General features: G+C 35.1%; 1 protein-coding gene across 1 annotated transcript in view; it reads right to left on the reverse strand.

The window, feature by feature from the left end:
• Positions 1-22,600, reverse strand: part of LOC150085411 (attractin-like protein 1) — a 310,470-nt gene that overhangs the window by 231,808 nt on the left and 56,062 nt on the right. Inside the window, exons 5-8 of the mRNA XM_090374560.1 lie at positions 21,626-21,788; positions 12,876-12,966; positions 3,538-3,790; positions 241-421 (exon numbers count right to left, since the gene is read on the reverse strand). Coding sequence (XP_090230686.1) covers positions 241-421; positions 3,538-3,790; positions 12,876-12,966; positions 21,626-21,788 — 688 coding nt within the window. The remainder of the gene's footprint in view (positions 1-240; positions 422-3,537; positions 3,791-12,875; positions 12,967-21,625; positions 21,789-22,600) is intronic.

The following is a 22,600-nucleotide window of genomic DNA, read 5'->3' on the forward strand; positions in this document are numbered from 1 at the left end:
TACCTGGAGTATAACCTATTTTTTAATTATTTTTGTTTTAATTTCTGGAGATTATCATATGGAAGTGTTCTACGTATCATATTGACTTCTCTTATTCTTTTACAAATATTGACAAGAACGTAGAACGTATTGAGCATTATAGCTCTGGTTCATACTATCAAATTCATTTTAACACCATTATACTAATTATTTGATTTAAATGTTTTAAAGGTGAAATTTAATAATGTTAATTCTGCTTACCATGTTTGATTATATGGATCATAAGAGTATAACAAATCTACTAATGCTGACTGGGATCCATAGGAATGATAGCCACCATAGATAAATATCTGCTGGGTGTAGTTATCATACACACTACTGTGACCATAGCCACCTTTTACTATTGCTCCTCTAGTCTGAACTAGATGCCATTTTCTTGAATCTGTTAAATTACATAAAAGAATAAATATCTGCTATCAGTACAAATGCTACACACATTTATAGATTACGAGAGAGAGAGAGAGAGAGAGATATTTTTAAAAAATAAATATTATAATTACTCTGAACTGAGATGATAAATCCAATAACATTCTCCAGTGTTTGTATTGTATGAAGAACATAGACTCCAGAGTTGATCAAAATTCTGAAGTGTAAAATAACACACCAATCTTACACAGAGATTATGCATAATCTTTAGTTTAATAAAAATGAATAGATACACCTAAACAAATTGCTCAAATTAAGTTACACCAGCACAAATTTGTCGATGTTTGGGGCTTCTTTAAACTCCCTTATCAACACTGAGAATTGCTACTTCCACCTTACTGTTAAAAACAAACAATCTCTGTGCTTGTATAGTCACTCCTTGACCTACGTAAAGGTTGCATTCCGTGGACCTCTATGTAAGTCGGAATTTCCCTAAATGCTTATGCAGCACTCGCAACTATGTGCGCTGAATTTGATTAAAACAAAAAAGAAATGTTCGACGAACATGTAAATAGAATTATTTATTCAATTTTTTCTCATACGCAGGAAAAATTACAAAAGTGTACAAAATTACAAAAAGAGAGAGGAGACAGGCATAATGTCAACAAGTTTTACCTTCCAAGCATCGTTGCCAGAATTAACTCTCCAGCTGACAAGCATGCTGCTGCAAAAGTTGAAGGATGCAGGAGATTTAGAAGGGGTTTTTTTCCAACACATCACAAAATTTCTCTGCAGCTGCATAATCAGTACTGGCAACTTTACTGCATACTTTAATGTTTTGGAAACCAACGTGATGCTTGAACTTATTAAACCACCCATTGCTTGCCACGAACTTGCTTGGGGTTTGCCGTACTTATCCTTAATATCTTCATAAATACTTCTTGCTTTTGCTTGAATGGTTTAATGGACTCTGGGGCACTTGCTTCTAAATCTGATTTTCCATCCATATTATTAATAGCTTTTTCTCTTCGAAACCTGATGCTGTTTTGTTATTACTGTTGATCTTAAATGCATTGATCCTTTAACATGTTCTTTTATACACACACTGTCCCTTAAAAGAGTATTCACTGTTGAAGCAGTGAAACCCAATTCCGTGCAATAGATGACAAACTTTGTTCTGCTTCGTACTTCTCGAGGCCTCTGTAGCCGAGTGGTCGGGAGCGGTAACACACGCTCTTTGAATAGACCGGGGTTCAGGCCTGACTGCTAAATATGGTCGATCTGCCAACCCGCACTGGACTAGCGTGGCAGATTATGGTCCATTTCCCTCAGCATGAATTGTTGAGGAGGCTTCCATCCCACAGTGGATTGATAATGGCTGCAGTTTACCTTTTTTTTTTATTTATTTCTAAATCAATTTTATTTTGTTTCCTAGCACTGCCAGTACTATCACTTTCCGTTGGTCCCTTTCCCTTCACCATTGTAATAAGTAAATAGGAATGAAGACAGTATTCTGAAAATTTATTATGTTTTTTATATGATTGAAGATTTCAGTGAAACGGAACTCATTTCTTCATAATACCGTAACATAAAAACCCACAGAATTCTAGTTACCAGTATTATCGCAAATGCAATAAGCTCGATTTGCTACCCGGTTATAATAAATTGCACTAACAGAAAAGCCCAATAAACCAGAAAGTGCAAATTGTTTTTATGGTAGTGACCTCCAGAAATGTGCTTTAGAAAAATATTACAATGGCGTTCAAAATTGATTCTTATAATGGAACATATGATAACGATGAAAGTGTAGTGCAATTTCCATTATAAAAATGAGAGAGATAAACAGCTTAGTTATAGAGCGAAAATTTCAACTTCTGAGGTCTTGGAACGAATTACCAAAAAAAAAAAAAAACAATGTGTTATTGGGTTCACATTATGATATTTTCACGATACCTCCATTTATTCCTACGGGATGCAAAATACGTTTCCACGATTTTTTAAGTTTGCACCGGCTGGCAAAAACTTACGTAAAGTCGAGTATTGCATAAGCCAGGGAGTGCCTGTATAGTCTATTTAGAGGAATTTGCTTAGTGTATCTATTCACTTTTTTTTTAATTAAACATTAAGCATAATCTCTGAGTTTTGAAAATTATTTCATACTTCAGATTCTCCAATGCATAAAGAAAAACTTAATTTTATTCAATAGCTATTTGTGTATAAAATGTGAAAAAGTGACTGATAATCAGTTCTAGTTGTTATTGTAGGGTTTTAGGTCAGAGGTTCCTAAAGTTTTATGCTTTGTGACTCCTTAAAATATCTCCTACATTTTATGCACCCTATCTACCAGAACAAGTGCACATAAACAGATTTGATATATTCTTTTGTTGAGTATACATACTTTTATGAATTAATATATACTTCAATACATTTAATTTCAAAAGTTGAAATAAAATACATTTCTTACCTGGATCAGATGGTTTGTCCATGTTTCATTAAAAAAGTGCTTCTTAAAAACAACACACACACACCCCCAAAAAACCAAGTGAGCCCCACACTTTGGGAACCTGTTTTAGGTACATCAGCAATGTTGCCATACAGTGCCTATCAGTTCTAGCATAGGCTTCTGAAAAATGCAGTCACATTTTCCTGAGCTCTTCAGAGTCAATTAGCAGAAAAACCATTCTGAGAACACCTGCAGATAAGTGAGTTTTTTGAAAAATTGCACTGGTGTTACAAACTTAATTACTGGGTAGTAATATATTATAAGCTGTCAGGAGGAATATTTTGAAAAGTACGTCACTGTAATATAAACACTAGTGAATATGACATAATAAACACTAGTGAATATAATTACCAGTAATTTTTGCTCTAATAATAGTTAATACAAGGGTGAATCATAATGCTACAATACAAGATTGCTTGGGAGAAAAAAAAGAGGTATACAGTTGATGAAATGGTTTCAGTAAATGCAAGATTAATAAATCAGGTATGACACACACACACACACAAATATTAATTACATACTTCTGTATTCTCTGATGTACACCTAAAAAAAATTCAGTGTGTGTGTGTGTGTGTGTGTGTGTGCACGCATGGGTATGCAAAAGAAAAAGTATGGGCACACCTACTCACCTAAATTAAACTGCTGTACAGTATTAAGGTAACCATATACAGGATTGTGGCCAAAAAAAACAATCATTTGATTCCCTACAACGGTGGCTGTATGTCCTGCAACTACTAATGGACTACACAGTTCTGTAAGGCACTCCTGATTACTGCCATTTTGTTCAAAATGTGACCAAATGTAAGACTCAGTATCAAAAATCCAAAGTTCATTTACAACAGTCCCATTATGCAGAACTCCACCATACATATATAAATTATCCTAAAAAAGAAAAAAGAAAAATTAAATTTCTCTAGATAAATTTTAAAATGCAAGCAATTTAAACAATCCATTTAAAACAGTCAATTTAAAAGGTCAATTCAGAAGATCTAATGCTTTTATTTCTAATGGCAGTTTATGAACCTGAGTTTTTTTCATGCATTTTGGAAAAAACTTGTCTAAGATAAAGGTGATTTTTATGAATAACAATCTAGCAAAAGGGTGGCCATGCTTAGCAATGCTAAGAGCTACACAAAATAATTTGCAAACACTTGAGAGCCCAAAGCTTCAAAATGTGTACGTGAATTTTATTAAATAAAATTAATGTAGGCAATAAAAATTTGCTTTTCGGATCAAGTAATAGCTTCATTTTAACTATATTTAAAAAGGTCAATGAATAAAGTAGCATAATATGAAAATACTATCACATAACATATCATAAAATGAGGGAAAATAATGTAAATGGTAAAAAAATTTAAGTTTAATTTTTGTAGTCATTTATGTATTTAATCCTTGTTAAGGGATTTTTAAACAAGAGGCACCCCAAAACATCTATTATTCTACTTAAAGAGTAGGAAGATGGGATGTATTCATACAGAATTCATATTGATTTTTTTTTTTTTTTTTTAATGAAAACCCCAAACACGAGATGTATTAGAACCTATAGTACTTAGTACCGTGCTTGGGTTGGAGGTTGAAAAGACGAAAGAAGATATTTGTTGACATTAGACTTGAACTTCTGTAGACTGCAATTTTCAGGAAATATGTACAAAGGAAGGTTGTTCCAGAAAACAGCAGCTGAATGATTAAACGAGAAAGATTAAAAGTTGGTTCGGTAAGTTTGAAGTTGGACAGTAAATGGACATTGGCTGGTGGCGGCATGTGTTCGGACTGTTTTGAAAGAGAGAGCAGGAATAATAGAAGCAAATTCAGAAGAACAGTGCACATGGGAGTATCTGCAGAAAAGGCATGCAGCAGAAACAGTGTGCCTATGAGACAGCGAGTGTAGAGACTGTTAGAGAGGAGTCATTAATTAACCTAACTGCCCTCTTCTGAATGGAATCAAGAAGCCTGAGAGAGGTTTTGGGGGAACCTCCCCAGATGTGGGAGCAATATTACATGGTAGGGCGGATTTGTGATTTGTACTGAGTGAACAGTTGTTTTTTAGATGCAGAGGAAGCAATATTTGTAATGTGCTTGTGCCAAGAGAGATTAGAAGTCAGGGTAATCCCCAAAAGAGATATATCAACTTGCCTAGAAATCGGAGTGTCACCAAAGATAAGCATAGGAGCAGAAAAATCATTTTTGCAAGATATAAGACAAGACTGAGTTTTAGAAGAATTGAAATCAACTAAGTTGTCTTTGCCCCACTGGAGAATTACCTGTAGATTGGCATTTAAGGAATTGGTAGCAGATATTCGAGAAGTTGAAGCTGATTGAGCAGGGCAAGGTTTCTCAAAATGGAAAGTGGAATGCAATGTGCTATCATCGGCAAAACTATGGATAGGATTTCCAGTCAATGGAAGGTCATTAATATACAAGAGGAAAAGAGTAGGAGACAGAACTGAACATTGGGAGACACCAGCATTAGTAGAGAAGTTAGAAGACAGACAGCCATCTACCATCACCCTCAGTGAGCGATCAGAGAGAAAACTGGATAACAAATTACAAAAAACAGTTGACAAACCATAAGATGGAAGCGTGTTTAGAAGACCTTTATGCCAAACACAATCGAAAGGCTTTGAGATGTCAAGAGCATTTACTTGTGTTTCACCAAACTTTTCCATTAAATTTGTGCATAAATGGGTAAGCCAGAATTTGTCAGTGTTGATCACCAGTGGATCAACACTGACGGAATCCATACTGGCAATCGTTGATCAGACAGAAGGTTTCTAGGTAGTTTAAGAGTTGGTGGTTAAGTGATTTCTCCATTACTTTAGAAAGAGTAGAAGTTTTTTTTTTTTGGTAATTGTTGGCGCATCAGCTTCTGTGGCCATAATGCACCTCCCAAGGTTTTTGCAGTACTTTGATCCAAGCCCGAGGCAGGATTCAAACCCGCGACCTTTAGGTTGCCAGGCAGGCACTTTACCACCTGGCTAGTCCGGTCGGCAGAATAGAAGTAATTGCAATGGGACGATAATTGGATGGGAGGGATTTGTCACCCTTTTTAGGAACTGGCTGGATGTGAGCAAATTTCCAAGCAGAAGGAAAATCACCTTTGGAATAAGAAAGCAAAAAAAGCCGGCAAAGAACAGGAGTACAGGTTTTGAGAACAAGTGGAGAAATACCATTAGGACCTGGAGCTTTCTTAGCATCAAGATTCGTCAAAATCCTTCTGACATCCATTTCACGGAAGACCACAGGAGGCATTGAATGGAGTGTGTTGGGAATGGTGGGAGGTATTTTACCAAGTTCATTAATACATGCATTGGAAGAAAAATGGGATGCTAGCAGGTCAGCTTTACCCTTGGCTGAAGTGACAACAGAACCATCTGGTTCTGACAGAGGTGGGAGCAGAGATGGGCAAAAGTTGCGGCCAATAGCTTTGGCAAGAGACCAGAATGCTCCGCTACCATTAGGGCAAGAAGTTTTCTACTCTTAGCCTGTTCCAAGTTTAGTTTGGACCGATTAATAACTGCTTTACAATTGTTGCAAACTTTGGTGTAGGCAGAAAATTAAACTGAAGAATTGGAACAAGACAATTTCGATATACAACATTCTTCTCTTGAACAGTCTTAGCACATTTATTGGAAAACCAAGATTTAGATAAAGGACGAGATTTTAAAGTGGAGTGTGGAATAAAGGATTCCATTCCTATAAGAATAATTTCACTGACATGATCTGAGCAAACGTTGACATCAGAAGTGTTGAAACAGTAATCCAACGAAGGAAAAAAAATCTCACAGGTCATCCCATTTTGCATTCTTGTAATGCCAAACAATATGAGGTTGGGAATAGCCATGAGATAAAGGCTCCATTGGAGAAGAGACAATCACCAAGTTGTGATCTGATGTGCCTAAAGGACCACTCACTTCGACTGTGTACTTAGAAGGGTTGTTTGTGAGAAAAAGATCAAGCGTGTTGGCTGTATGGTTAGGATTGTCCGGTATTCTGGTAGGTAAATGAACAATCTGTGCAAGGTCATTAGTAATTGCAAAGGCCTTAGCATCTCGACCAGCTGGGTCAGTGTGACTAGAAAATGGAAGCCAGCTGGAGTTGTGAACATTAAAATCACCAAGAAAAATTACCTCACTGTTAGGAAATTTGGACTGATTATTCCTTCTCAAGCTAAAATTAGCTTGAGAAGGAATAATCTATTATAAATGATGTTTCCCAAAAGCACTTTAATTAATAATTAATTAATAAAAATTACAAAATATAATACAAAGTTTGATAATTAAGTTCCAGGACTGGATCAATTATATGCAATGTAGGACCACAATGCAGCATGCTACAGCAGCTTACTTACGTGACTGCTTTTCCTCCGTGAGGTCATTTGCACACAGTCATGCCAGGATGGTTTTATAGTTTTGTGGCTCTTTCATTATGTTATAATGGAACAAAGAGCAACATTAAATTTTAGCATTAGCATTAGCATTAGTAGAGGCATTTGATGCAAGAAAGCAAGCTTATGCAGTATCAGCCAAAAAAAAAAAAAAAAAAAAACAACCCACTTCCACTTCACCCCTCTGTTCGTTCAAAATACCTGTCCAGCTGAGCCTTAAACTTATTTAGGCTATCAACCTCCACCACAAGGGATGGCAGTCTGTTCCACCAACCAACCACCCGCTGGCTAAAGGCAAATTTCCGCACGTCTATCCTACATCGTCTTTCCTCAATTTTGTTTTGGGCTGGAGAAAGGTGACATTAACCCATGAATTGGTAAAGCCCACTTTGTGATAACTATGTTCTATTTCATTTGTGCTTTTCACTAGATTTTTCACTTTTTCAAGATTTCTGTAGTTTGAAGCAAAAATGCTTCAAACTACAGAAATTGTTGAAAAAGTTCACTCAGACTTCATCTCATGAATAACTCTTCTACGTTAGCTTCACTACATACTGGTTAATTGATGGATAAAAAGCTGCTCAGATCTAAAGCATACAAAGATCTCATTCAAGTTGTTGATGTTTCAAATATAATCTGTAAACAAAGAAATGGAGTGTCAAATGGTGATCTGCATAATCTCCTAGACACAAAAAAGTTTATTTTCAAAAATCAAAAACCAAAGTGAAGTGAATAAGAAGCACTTTGCTCAAGTTTTGGATAATCTGGTTAAGAACAAAACAGGAGTGAATGGATGGGTGAAATGGGAAGAAATCTCTGTAGAGAAGAGATTCATTTATTAGAAGATTTCTCCACCATAAGCAGTCTACTGCTTTCTCTTTAGATGGCAGGCAAGTTCCTCCAGTGTACACAGACCAAGTCACTCAACAGTTAAAGTAAAGCAACATAATTTCCATGTAAAAGTAAAATTTTCACCACCTCTACTTAGAGAAACTACCAAGTCACCGAAGAGCTAGCAATGCACAGAAAAATTGCTGTAAGAATAGTATACACAGCAGTTGGCTGGTCCATACTGTTTCTGTTAGTTTTAGATTATTAAATACAGTTAAACCTTCCATGTCAGACAAGTCCTTTTCTGGATGGTTATGAAAATGGAAAAATCTAGCCAGTCACTCAAAAATTGGAATGTTTACTTCTTGGATTAGCCATTTGCACAAGCATCACATCAGGGTGGTACTCAGGATGAAGATTTTGTCTCAAACCCATAAGTGTTTTTAATACAATCCAACCACTCTGAAGTGGTTGGACTGTATTAAACACAGCAAGGCAATTCAGAATCATATATTAAGGCATGGAGAAGTTTGTAAGTAAGCCAACCCTCTGTGAAGGACCTAGACATAAGAGCCAGAAAAATCTACGCCCAATATTTCTGACCCACTATTTCACATCCAAAAGCTAACTGATATGCCATTAGCTTTTGGATGGCTTAAATTTTCCTGGCTTAATCAATGCGATAAAGTTGGCTTTCAAGATTTTAAAGTGTGTTAACCTAAGTGTTAATTTGTACTCCCCATCCTCTCAGTGCATTCTGTATCTGCATGAAGTTTAAACATGCTCCAGAGCTTTATCAAAAACATCTTTAGTTAGTTAAATGCAGCACCATAAAATATACACAACAGTATTATGAATCATAAGTGCTACCAACATATTATTGAGTCAGTCTGGGAGCATGCTACAGAACAAATAAGTGTGATGAATATGATGAAAATTCATACAGAAAAAAGTGAGTAAGCAGATAAAAATATATTATTACAGGGAAGTTTAATTTTCTAGAGATAAATTGGGATTTTCAGGTATGGTATAAATTGGGATTTTCAGGTATGGTGCTACTCACAGCAGCAGTTCTTCTGTATGACATTTTAGATGCCACACAGAAGACCAATATTCTTGACCAAATTTTTAACAAGGATTCAAATGACACCGAAAACTTCTGCACTAATAAACCACTTGCAGGTAGTGATCATAATGCAGTAATGTGGTGCATATCTAAAGTGGCAAGTAATGTCGATGGTAAAGAAAAAGGTTTTAATTTTTCAAAAGGGAAATTATGATGGCCGTGGACATCATCTAAATTTAATTAAATGGGTACAGCTGGTGAATCGAACAAGAACAAATGTTAAATGGAAACTGTTCAAAGAAATAATTCTAAAAGCTACTCATCTTTTTATATCTTTAAAATGTTATTTTTCCTGATCTAGACCAAAGCGTATGACACCAAGCTGATGAAATCAGTAACAAAAAAGTTGCATGTAATGAATATGAATCATCAAAAGACACTGGACGCTATGAACAATATGACACATATAATGCATAGCTACAAAATTTTTACTTTCAAAAAGCAAGACGAAAACAGATTTTTAGGGAAAAACAAATTAAATTTCACTGACAAAATACACATTTTATATTAAAATACAGCCATAGGACTGTTATTTACTTAGAATTTTTCTGTCTGTGGAAATTTTTTTTGGACTGTCTGTTAAACAAGTGATATTATGACTGCTTTAAGAAAGATAGCATTGTTGACTCTGCCCACTTCAGAAATGTGAGTCAAAGTTTGTTTATAACAATGGTGCTGTTGTTTAGGCTTGGCTGTTAAGAGCAATTTTCAAAGTTTCATCCAAAAGAGATCTGATTCAGGTTTTTTTTTTTTTTTTTAACCTTGCTGAATATTCTCTAACACTCAGCATTGCTATGAGTAGCAGTGAATATTTAAATAGGAATTATTAAAATTCCAAGAAAGACCTGGAATAAATTATTTCATACTTCCTTGTGCACTTGTCAGTTCCTCGACCTAGGACCACTATATGTCAATTGTTTTTCTTTCATAATAGCATCTGGTAGGTTTCACACTGTAACTAAGAACTAACGCTGCAAAACATCTATTCTTCATCTATTTTTCTAAATTTAATGACACCAAGAAGAATGGAAATTTGTCCACAAAAACTTTCAAATTAGAAATGATGTCAAATCATTTCTAATTTGAAATCATTTTAGAAAAGATACGGAGAACCTATTACCACCAACTGTTCAATCTCCTCTTTTAACCCTTGCAACTCCAATATTTAGGCCAATAGGTGCATACTAAGTGCCAGCCAGTTTTTTAAACAATCCCAAATGATTTCAGGCTGTTCAAAAGAAAATCCCCAATGTTGTAACTTGTAAAATTACTTTCCAATGATGGTACTGAGAGTAAGCTGCTTTCAATACTCATTTTTTGTTTTTAACGAAAGGTCACCTCACTACAAAAGAATATAGCTTTGATTACTTCCATCTATGGTAATCAAAAATGGCTTATTTTTTTAGAGACATCACCACTCTTCTATCCCTATCCATGCAATTTTGCTAATTAACGTCTGTTGTTTTTGCTCTTTAACAACCATTTTTTTTTTTTTTTTTTTTTTTTTTGCTATTTCACTGTCAGGGAAATGTATTTCTGAACATGCCTGCACGATCAGCACGACCCAAACAAGATCATTGTGCTCTATAGCAAAAAATGCAAATAAAGATTTCAAATGTGACATCATTGTTGCCATGAAATGCTATATCCATTTCTGCATTTCTTTCTATGAACTGCATGCTATCCTTATGCTTATTTGTTTGCAAATTTCTGATTATAAAATAAGAACTGCCAAGATATTGAGTCAGTCTGGTAAGAAATAAGTATTAGAAAAGCAAAAATGTGACTGGGGAGACATACTACAGGCCAAATAAGTGTGATGAATATGATGACAATTTATAGAGAAAAAGTTAGGCAATCAGATAAAAATGTATTTAATGGGGGAGTTTAATTTTCCAGAGATTAAACTCCCCCAAAAGATGGCTTGCAGTGGTGGGAAACTTAAGTATTTTCCATTTCTTGAAACTGAAAAATCACATCTACATACAGTACAAAAGCCAAACATACTGACTTTTTCAGATATCATAAGACACGTAAAATCTTGTGCATATGTGCATATTTTACATCATATTTCTTTGCCATCTTACTGAAAGACTTTGCTAATTCGCTGTACACCATACAAGTACAATGAAAAAGTAGCATGTTACAGAGAAGAATGCTGATATGCTAGTCTGTGCTGTTTTACAGACTGGCATACCTGATAACGAATTCATTAATGAAAATAAACAGCAATTCATGTAATTTTTTAAAAAATTACTTTAACATGCTTTTACTATTTTTTTTGAGAGAGAAAAAAAAAAAAAAAAAAAACTATGCTATTGCTTCAACAGAATCTAGATAAATTATTCAGCTTGTCAGAAAAATGGCAGTTAAACTACAGGGTGTAACAGAAGTCTGGACTCATAGGGAAGATGAAACAATATACAATCAACTCATCTATTATTCAAACTCATTGCCATTAACATCTACAGATAAATAAATTCTTATTTGAATGTTTTATTGAAAGGCTAAGATAAAACACTGAAAGTTTAAGATAAAACACTGATCTTAGTGTATTAGAAATATTTTCCTTCAGTGCTGCAATAATCTGTGGTTTTTGGCCATAACCTACAGACTACAGGTATCCCCATGGGAAATAGTAGAACACCATCAGGGTATTTCAATTTCTGAAATAAGTAAACAGACATTTGAAGTGTGGTAACTTTATAAACAAATTCCATATTATTTCTCATGGGCTCAGAAAGTAAATTCTATATATATTTCTAATGAGTCTAGACTTTTAATAGTTCCTGTACAAGATAGCCACCACTAGAATTATAGGTGAAATCTCTTTGAAATTCTCTTCTATTTCAGTCCAATCAAAACAAAATTTACAAGTCTTTTCAGTGGATATGAGAGCACACTACTAGGGGATAATTTTATTTTATAAGAGCCTGTTGTAAAAGTTATAAGTGCCTGTTTAGAACTCATGTTTACAGTTTGATCTAGATCAAATTTACAATACTTATAACAAAAATCAACAACAGAAAAGCAACTGGAATAACTATTTACAGAAACAAGGCTCAGACAATTTTTCTGTTATATTTCACAACAATCAAGTGACAAACACAAACATAGCAACACCAGTCAAGAAATCTATCCCTATGCACTAACATAAAAAGTAAAGTCCATGTTGCTATTAGTGAAGTGATGAAATCAGAGCCATCTAGCAAATAGCAGTCAAATAATAATTAAAGAAAAAACAGTTTACAGGTGCATCTGCATAACATTAATGTAATTGAGATAATCTATTTGCATTCAAAACAAAATACAAATAACAAGTGTAGTGCATGTAGAGAAGAATGATACAACTAGATACTAGCAAGTCAGTTAAAATACCACTTAATTTTATACCATGTAGACAATTTTAACTGTTACTCACAGTTGCATCAGAGTACATATTACAGTGAATATAGCAGTCATTCCTGATGCAAGAAGCCTTTTTGGTAAGACATAATATAGATGTTATTGGGGAGTATGGGGGAGTATAATTTAAAAACAGGTTTATAAATGAAATTGAATATCTCTTCAAATTTTAAGAATAAATGAGAATTATATGTTACTGTCTTATAAATTCTTGCACTTACCTTGTATGCTACCATGGAATGACTGTACCTACTGATGGGATATGAAGAATTAAATGTAACAACATCCCACTTTTGCATTTTGAAACTGTATCTGTAAATTCAAGCAAATATTGATAAAGTGAAACAAACTGAATATTGATAAAGTGAAACAAACTGAATTTTTATTACCATGTTCTTTTTTAACTTCTTTATAGTATATGTATAATATATGTTAACTATTCCATATGCATTTTAACTTTTTAGTTCCAGAATGCTGTAAGAATTATGGAAGTGAAGGATTAAAATACATATAGAGTAGTTATATAATCTCATGCAATAAAATGAGCTTTTCTTATAGAAACAGAATAAAAGTAACAGTGAAATCAAAATTAATTTTTATGTGGCTATTATTTTGCTTTTAATAACATCAGTTTTAATTATTTATTTTATACATCAAGGAATGTTACTCTCATGAAAAATACCACAATAAAATATTTCGAAATTTCTCTAATTACAGTACTACTCCTTACAGTTAATGAATTAAAAAGTCCCCAGTCTAATCTATCTCCTTTCAGGTGAATCCCTAATGTACTTTAAAAAAATTATTTCATATCAAGCTTGCAATTAACATAACAGCAATTTTTAATTACCTTACAGTTATGATTATAATCATAACTAATTATTAAAGCAAGTCCTTAAATGCATGTAATTACCTTATTGGTATTGTAACAAAATGATTGTGTCCCCAAAGATCCAATCCAAGTTTATATACTGAAAACAGCTGAAAATGAAAACATTTTCCTAGCTACAAACTTTTCCTCTTGAAGAGCTGAAGATCGGGTAGCTGTAAGATGGAGGAAAGGAGATTTTTTAAATAAAGGAGGAGGTTTTTAAAGTCCACATTGTGCTCGAAATTAAATTCTACTGGCTACAAACACATTTTACTGCGTATTAAAATATGGCCATAGCATTGCTTACCAGTACAGTAAGCTTTCAAACATTAATTTACCTAGGATTTTTCTGTGTGTGTGTGTGTGTGTGTGTGTGTGTGGATTTCTGTTACACATCAACTGATTGTGATTCCTTCAAGAAAGATAGTGTTACACACTTTGCCCTCTTCAGAAATGTTAAGTCAAAGTTTTGCTTATAACAATGGCACTGCTGTTCAGACTTGGCTGGCTGTCAAGAGCATTTCTAAAGTGATCAGAAAGAGATCTGAATTCAGTTTTTTTTTTTTTTCACAACTTGGCTGAATACTCTCTCACAAGAATGCCAAGCATGATTAGAGATAATTTGTCATATCTGAAACTTTCTCATGTACTTGTCAGTTTTCCAACCAAAGTGTGCTGTACACTAATTCTATTTTCTTTAACTATTATAAAATAACTGTCAGAACTGATACTGCAAAATATCTATTCTACTCCTTTATCGTCAATGATTGAGAAGTGCTGGAAATATTTTTTTAACTACCATAAAATCAAGTCATTTTGATTTTGCTATTGGATGATAAATTAGTTCTCCAAATATGAATACAATTAATTTAAAGTTAAATAATATATAACTTAATGCTTCCAAAAACTCAGTAATATTCATGGCTGGCAAGTTGAATTCTGTTTGGAGTCCAAAACTAAGTTCAAAGTTTATCAAATTTATTTTGAAGTCACACAGCTTCTGCCAGGAATATCTTAAATATCTGAAGCTGTAACATTTTGTTGGATTGTATCAGCATGCAAATCACCTTGCATGCTGATTAGTAGACCTATACTTATGCTTTTTTACCATATGAATAAAACATGTATGGTAAAGTTTATCATGGATGTGGCATACTACTAATCAGTTCATCAACCAATTTTAGTTTCTCTATACTCATCTCTCACCAGTAACATGGAAGGTGACCTTTATTAATTTATAGATAGGGAAGGACAGTGTTTTGATTCATATTTCTAGACTATTGGGAACGTCAATTAGCAGTTACCACCTCATATGTTTATTTCATTGAAAATTAATTTGTAATGATATCAAATTTTAACAAACTTTAAATTTTTATTAATCTTTATTGCTTTCTAAATTGAGAGAGAGGTATCATCCCTGGGCCATATCATATGCATTGCACTGGAAATTGAAACCTGCAGAATATTTTGCTTTTTTTTAATAGCCTACTGAACAATTACAGCAAACTATTCTCGGGTGGATGTTTGTGTGTGCATTGACACATCTCTTCTAAGCATGTGTGAGGTTTCCCTGTATATTCACAAGATGTGTGTGAAGGATTACTTCTTTATTTTTGTTTACCTTGCATGTCAAATCAATTCTTAAACTTACCACAGTAAAAAAAAAAAAAAAGAAAAATCAGACAGTGATAAACAATTTAAAAATAACAAATCACCTCATTGGACTCCCTGAAAGCAAATGACAGCACATGATTAAAAAAAAAAAAAAAAAAACAAGTGAAACAATTTGTATGTGAACAGTTCGGCAAACCATTACAGTTCAATGCAGTCAACTGCTCCATCTACACCGATGAGCCAAAATATTATGACACCTACCTAATATGATGTTGGTCCTCCAAGTGCAGGCAAAACAGCTCGTACCCGTTAGGCATGGATGCTACAAGATTTCTAAATGTGTTTTGTGATATCTAGTACCAACATGTAACTAGCAAATCTTTTAACTCCTGTAAGGTCTGTGGTCGAGACACCGCAGATCAGAGTTGATGTTCCAACACAAACCACATACTCGATGGGATTGATGTCTGGGGAATTCAGAGGCCAAGGCAATACCTGGAAGTCTTTCTCATGTTCCATGAACCAGTCTCCAACAATCCAGGTGGTGCGGCATAGCACATTATCCTGCTGAAAGATGGCATTGCCAGAGGGGAAGACTGTTGCCATGAAAGGGTGTACCTGGTCACAATGATGTTTAGGTAGGTGGTAGACGTAAGAGTGCCCGGCACATGGATGATGGGACCCAGGGTATCCCAGCAGAACAGCGCCCAAAGCATGACACCGCCGCCACCGGCTTGTTTTTGTCCCATGGGGCATTCAGGCGCCATCACTTCCCCAGGTAAATGACGCACAAGTACCCGGCCATCCACATGGTGCAACAGGAAACAATTCATCGGACCAGATAACCTTCAAATCACTCAAGATCCAGATTCGATGCTTGCGTGCCCACTGTAGGTGCTGTTGCAGTGAACCGTGGTTAGCATGGGCACTCAGAGCGGCCTGCAACTATGCAACCCCATTTTCAGCAGGGTTCAATGTACTGTGTGTGTGTTGTGATGGCACATTACACCTGTCACCATCATTCCAATTACTGGCAAGTTGTGCCACAATCACCCTTCTGTTGCCACGTACCATCCGGGAGAATCTTCGCTCACCTCGAGCATCGATGAGCTGTGGTTGTCCAACACCTCGCCGGCAGTTAGTGGGTTTCCCCTCCTTGGACCACTTTTGGTAGGTACTAACCACGGCTGACCGAGAGCACCCCACCAGCCATGCCATTTCGGATATGCTCTGACCCAGTTGTCTGGCCATTACAATTTGGGTTTTGTCAAACTTGCTTAAGTCCGCTGCCTTTCCCATCTGAAGAAAAGAGTAACACTGATTAACGGAGCTCAGTATCAGGTGTTTTTTATACCGTGTTCTGACCTGTGCACGCACCGTAGTTCACCTGCAGTTGCTTTGATTTGCATAACGACTCGCTGGTCGTAGTGTTTTGGCTCATCAGTGTATCTAAACAATGTATACAGGGTGTCTCAAAAATATTGGTACAAACGTTTAGGAGAGGTAGGTAACATCTAAAGGAATGTGAATCATATAGGAACCCATAACCAGAAACATCACCGTAAGTCGGTACACGGCGCTGTTCATCAGTTCATGAGAGGGAAAATTTCTGGTTTACTCATTCAAGCAGTAGTCGCCGCATGAAGAGCATGCATCGATACACGAACTGTGAGCTGGCAGACATGCACCTAGTGTATGGATTAGCAGAGGGCAATGGACAAGCCACTCATCGAATTTATGGAGAATGCCTCCCAGACAGACATGTATCGGACCACTGTTTGTTTGCGCGTGTGCATCAAAATTTGTGTGATTATGGGTCATTTAGAGGTAACAGGAGTAGTGCGGGCAGACCACGTTCGACGCGAACTCCCGCCATGAAAAAAAGTGTGTTGAATGCCGTCCAGAATAATCCTACTACCAGCACACGTGCTGTTGCCTCTGCCTTAGGAGTGTCATGTTGCAGTGTACCGCGTGTCTGGCACAACAATTCCTTACACCCCTTTCATCTCCAAAGGGTTCAGTTACTGCTCCCCCAAGATCATCCTGCACGTGTGGCTTTTGTGCAGTGGTTTCTCCAAGAAAGTGTTCAAGACTTGAATTTTCCAGCCTATGTTTTGGTCACAGTTGAGGCTTATTTCATTCGGGAAGGCTTATTCAATCAGCACAATGCTCATGTGTGCACGCCCATGAGGCACAACATTGCTTCGCAATAAATGTGTGGGCAGGTATGGTCGGTGACTGCTTAGTTGGCCCATACCTGTTACCATCCCGCATGAACTCTGCTAAATATCGGATCTTTCTTGAACAAGTTCTACCAGGGTTACTTGACAATGTTCCAGCAAATGTGAGACGCAATCATTTGATTTCAACATGACGGGGGTGCTTGCCCATTATGAAAGGTGTGTTTGTGACCATTTGAACAGGCAATTTTGGGTGTCGATGGATTGGACGTGGTGGACCCATTGTCTGGCCTGGCCCCCACACTCACCTGATTTATCGGGCCTTGATTTCTTTCTGTGGGGGGCCCTCAAATCTATCGTGTATGAATCGTCTGTGGAGACGGAAATGGATCTCGTGGCGAGACTCGTCTGCGCTGCTGCTACCGTCAAAGAAACTCCAGTTGCGTTCGACCGTGTCCGCCAATCCATGCTGCATCGATGTCACGCATGCATCGTGTCTCATGGTGGAACCTTCGAGCATCTGTTGTAACATCATGAAATGCATCCATCTCGTACTCCATTGTTAATATTATGTCAAATAAATGTTTGCCACTAATTGCTGTCTTGTGTCATTTCTGCTTCTTGTGCCTCTGCTACTACTTTCCAACGACGTTTCCGGTTATGGGTTCCTATGCGATTTGCATTCCTTTAGATGTTACCTACCTCCCCTAAACATTTGTACCAATATTTTTGAGACACCCTGTATAAATCTGGATAAGAAAAAGATTTTGTTTCAATTGTACAGTCATTAAAATGGTAAGCCAAACTGATGAGTTTTCCAAGCACCACCAGGTTTAAAACTCAAGGTGTTTCCATACATAAATACCACTGCCTGTTCTAATATATGATTTACACTCAAAGCAACTTTAAAAAGGAAATTTTTGAATATATTTTGGAATAACACATTACAAAGTTTTTATACATTATACACTGAAGTTTATACATTAAGAACAATAAAAAATTGTTCTTAATGTATAACGTTTTTACATTAAGAACAATAAAAAATGACCCCCCCCACCCCCAGGTTACATTCAATTTAATGGACTTTCGGCATTAGCGGACACCCCTTCTCCCTTATTAGTCCGTTAAATCGAGGGTTTACTGTACTGTTATATATGCTCAATCATATTCTTCTCTATATATTACTAACAAGAGGTCAAAACAATGAAACTCACAAGCAGGAGAATTATTACAAAAAAAAAAAAAAAAACTGCATTTACATTCTGATAAATGAGATAATTTTTTTCACTACAGTAGAATGTTGGTTATCCAGAAGTCAATTATCTGGAATAATTTGAAAGGCTGATCTTTCTTTTTTTTTATTAATGGTAGTACAGTAAGCTCCGGTTATAGTGGTCACGTTTGCAAATTGAATTTTGATTATAATAAGCGAAACATTGAGTTTACTACCTGTTCATAACAGATTGTTTAAACAAAAAACCCAATAAACCGAAAAATGCAAATTGTTTTTATTGTTTTATGTTTATGACCTCTAGAATTTTATGTGACCTTCAGAAATGTGCTGTAGAAAAATATCACAGACTACTGGGTTTTCTTGGAAACCATAAGCGAATTGCAGAGTAGTTTAGCTCCAGATTCGGTAAGAATAATATTGGCCCAAAACTGTGCCATTTATTATTTTTCTCAATTTTTTACGGTAAAATGTGAACGAAAAGAAAACGTGTAGTTTTAACATTGCAACAAAAAACACTCTCACCTTTTCTAATTCTATTAAATTATTAATAGAATTAGAAATGGAGCCTTTATCTCATGGCTATTCCCATCCTCGTATTGTTTGGCATTACAAGAATGCAAAATGGGATGACATGCGAGATTTCTTTCCTTCTTTTCCTTGGTCGGATTACTGTTTCAACACTTCTGATGTCAACATTTGCTCAGATCATGTCAGTGAAATTATTCTTATAGGAATGGAATCCTTTATTCCACACTCCACTTTAAAATCTCGTCCTTTATCTAAATCTTGGTTTTCCAATAAATGTGCTAAGACTGTTCAAGAGAAGAATGTTGTATATCGAAATTGTCTTGTTTCCAATTCTTCAGTTTAATTTTCTGCCTACACCTAAGTTTACAACAATTGTAAAGCAGTTATTAATCGGCCCAAACTAAACTTGGAACAGGCTAAGAGTAGAAAACTTCTTGCCTTAATGGTAGCGGAGCATTCTGGTCTCTTGCCAAAGCTATTGGCCGCAACTTTTGCCCATCTCTGCTCCCACCTCTGTCAAAACCAGATGGTTCTGTTGTCACTTCAGCCAAGGGTAAAGCTGACCTGCTAGCATCCCATTTTTCTTCCAATTCATGTATTAATGATCTTGGTAAAATATCTCGCACCATTCCCAACACACTCCATTCAATGCCTCCTGTGGTCTTCCGTCAAAAGGATGTCAGAACGAATCTTGATGCTAAGAAAGCTCCAGGTCCTAATGGTATTTCTCCACTTGTTCTCAAAACCTGTACTCCTGTTCTTTGCCGGCTTTTTTCGCTTTCTTATTCCAAAGGTGATTTTCCTTCTGCTTGGGAATTTGCTCACATCCAGCCAGTTCCTAAAAAGGGTGACAAATCCCTCCCATCCAATTATCGTCCCATTGCAATTACTTCTACTCTGCCGACCGGGCTAGCCGGGTGGGTAAAGTGCCTGCCTGGCAACCTAAAGGTCGCGGGTTTGAATCCCGCCTCGGGATTCAAACCAGCTCCTTATTCAAAAATAAATCCATCAGCATCTAACTATCAATTCATCTGTGTTATAGCTGTGTTTGTCCAAAACTATTAACCAGTTGACAACTGCCAAAAAGGCAGTTCCTCCATCATTTGCTATTAAACTCAAGCTAAATTTTCCCATTCCTTTTAAATTTTCTAAGTGAATGGGGAGAGAAGACGACCAGAAAAAATATAGTCATCATATATGTCATTTCTCTACCTTTTCCCACATTTTGAATGAAATTTACAGTTCACTCTGAATCAAATGTTTCTGTCCAATACAATATAAATTAGGAAGAGTTTTAGCTCTTGGATTCAATTTTCTACACGCTTGACTCCCCACTAATGTGGTACTAATCAGTAGTGAAATGGCTGTGTGGAGATTGGTGAAGGTTTCCTATAAGTTGTGTAATAATCATCATTTAATATTTATTAGTGAGTCTCAAACTTGAGGCTGATGTCAAAGATACAAACTTATACTGCATAAAGGTTACAAGAGGTATTCAGTTCCTCACCCTGATTTTTATTTTTCTGATACTAGCAGCTCACATAGTAAAACTATGCCAGCTAAAACATTAAAAAAAAAAAAAAATGTTTTTTTTTTTAATAATAGCAGTAATATGTATTGTAGACCCTGGGAAAATTTTTGTTGGTATGTTTAATTTAACTTTTTTTTTTTTTTTTTCTTGTTATGTACTGTTAGCAGTACATAACAAGAAAAGCAATAGGCCCACCTGATATTACTGTTCTGCAATTTAGAGGAAAAAAATTCTATTAATAAGTGGGTCCTCATATCATTGAAACTGACCTCTGTCATTAATAATATAAAAAATAAACGATGACACTCTATTCAATAAAACTGCACAATAAACAGAAGTATGAAGTTTGTAAAAGATAACTTCTGTTTGTGGCACGATTTTATTTAGTAGATTTGCTAATTTTAGTAAAAATTCATAGATTACATAAATCTTCATCACTGATTCTTGCACAATAGTCAATATACTAAAATCAATTGTTTAAGAAATATCCCCTGCTGACCAACAATGCCCACTGAAGTAGAATTGGCTTTTGTGACTTTAGTGTATCTTCCAAGTTTATAGGAGTAAAGTGCTGAATGCTGTGTTCTACTATCAGATAAAAAAAAACAGTATAATATATAAATAAATCTTTGTTTCTAGGTATTGATTAAAAGACAAAAATTATACAATTCAGTCTTATACAAAAAAAAATAATAATAATTAATTAATAATTAAATATCAGTAGCAATCAATGAAATGATTATTAAATATTATTTAGGACATTAAAATTTTGTTAATATTTTAAGCATTACACACTATCATCATTTAAATAATATAGGCAAAGATATACTATTTACAAAAATAATATAATAATACAGAAAATCCTGTCTTCCAATAAAATCTGATTAACTGTTCCAAACAAACTCAGAATAATTGCTAACATTTTGCCCAAAAAAAAAAAACAAAAAAAACATTAATTTGAAAAAAATAATCATGAATGCAATGTTCTATAAAATAAATAATAAAATATATACCTTATAAGATCATTAAAACCTTCTTGATGAAAGTTCTCTCCTCCCATTACCCACATATAATCGTTTAGTACAAGTGCTGAATGCTGTGCTCTACCATGAATTATTCCATTTTCAGCTTTCTCTTCCCACCAACCACTACTTTCTGGAATGCTGCAATCTCTGCCTTTTATAGATGATAAAAATATTAGTATTATGTGAATATAGTGACCCATTACTTAACCTTTACAAACTTAAAATACTACAAAATTTTAACATATCAAGAAAGTTAATTCATAAGTTGCGCTATGCATAGCACGACAGGCAGTTAAACAAAATTGAAAAAATCCCATACAGAGAATTTATTTTATTTCTATGATAAATGGCATTATTAAAAATGAAGTGATAGAAAGGTGTTCAGTTTTTTATTTACTTTTATAACAGTAAATGTAAGAGCATATAAAAATTATGAGTGCAGTTGTGGTAAAAACCATCAGAAATAAAGTTTCTAAATTTAGGGCTATTTTTTGTAAAATTTATATAGTACATATGTGGATTAAGAAATTATACCAGCCTCTAATTCCTTAATTTCTTGTATTATGCCTAATTCTTTAAACATAATCCATATATTACGCATATCATAATATTATTAGACATATTAATATTATTGATACCCTTAATTCCGAGGTTGAAATGACAAGTAAAAGAATTGGAAAACCTAAATTTCTAAATTTTAAGCAGAAAGTTCTGGAAATTTAGGTATTCCGATTCTTTTGCATATAGCAATATTTAAAATTACCATTACAATATTCTGTTACAAATATTATAAGCTCATTTCCAACCCCTCATGATTTAGCTCTCACACAGGATGAAAACAAAACTATAGTGCATATAACCTGATAAGTAAAACAATAGTGAAATGCCATTTTTGAATTACAAGAAAATGCATCTGAAGTGTCATCAAATGTGAAAAGTTTGGCTGCCTTTTGCTTCAGTTAA

This window comes from Mastigoproctus giganteus, chromosome 5 (assembly GCF_048544385.1).
Source record: "Mastigoproctus giganteus isolate SK-2022 chromosome 5, ASM4854438v1, whole genome shotgun sequence".
In the NCBI taxonomy this organism is placed as follows: Eukaryota; Metazoa; Arthropoda; class Arachnida; order Uropygi; family Thelyphonidae; genus Mastigoproctus; species Mastigoproctus giganteus.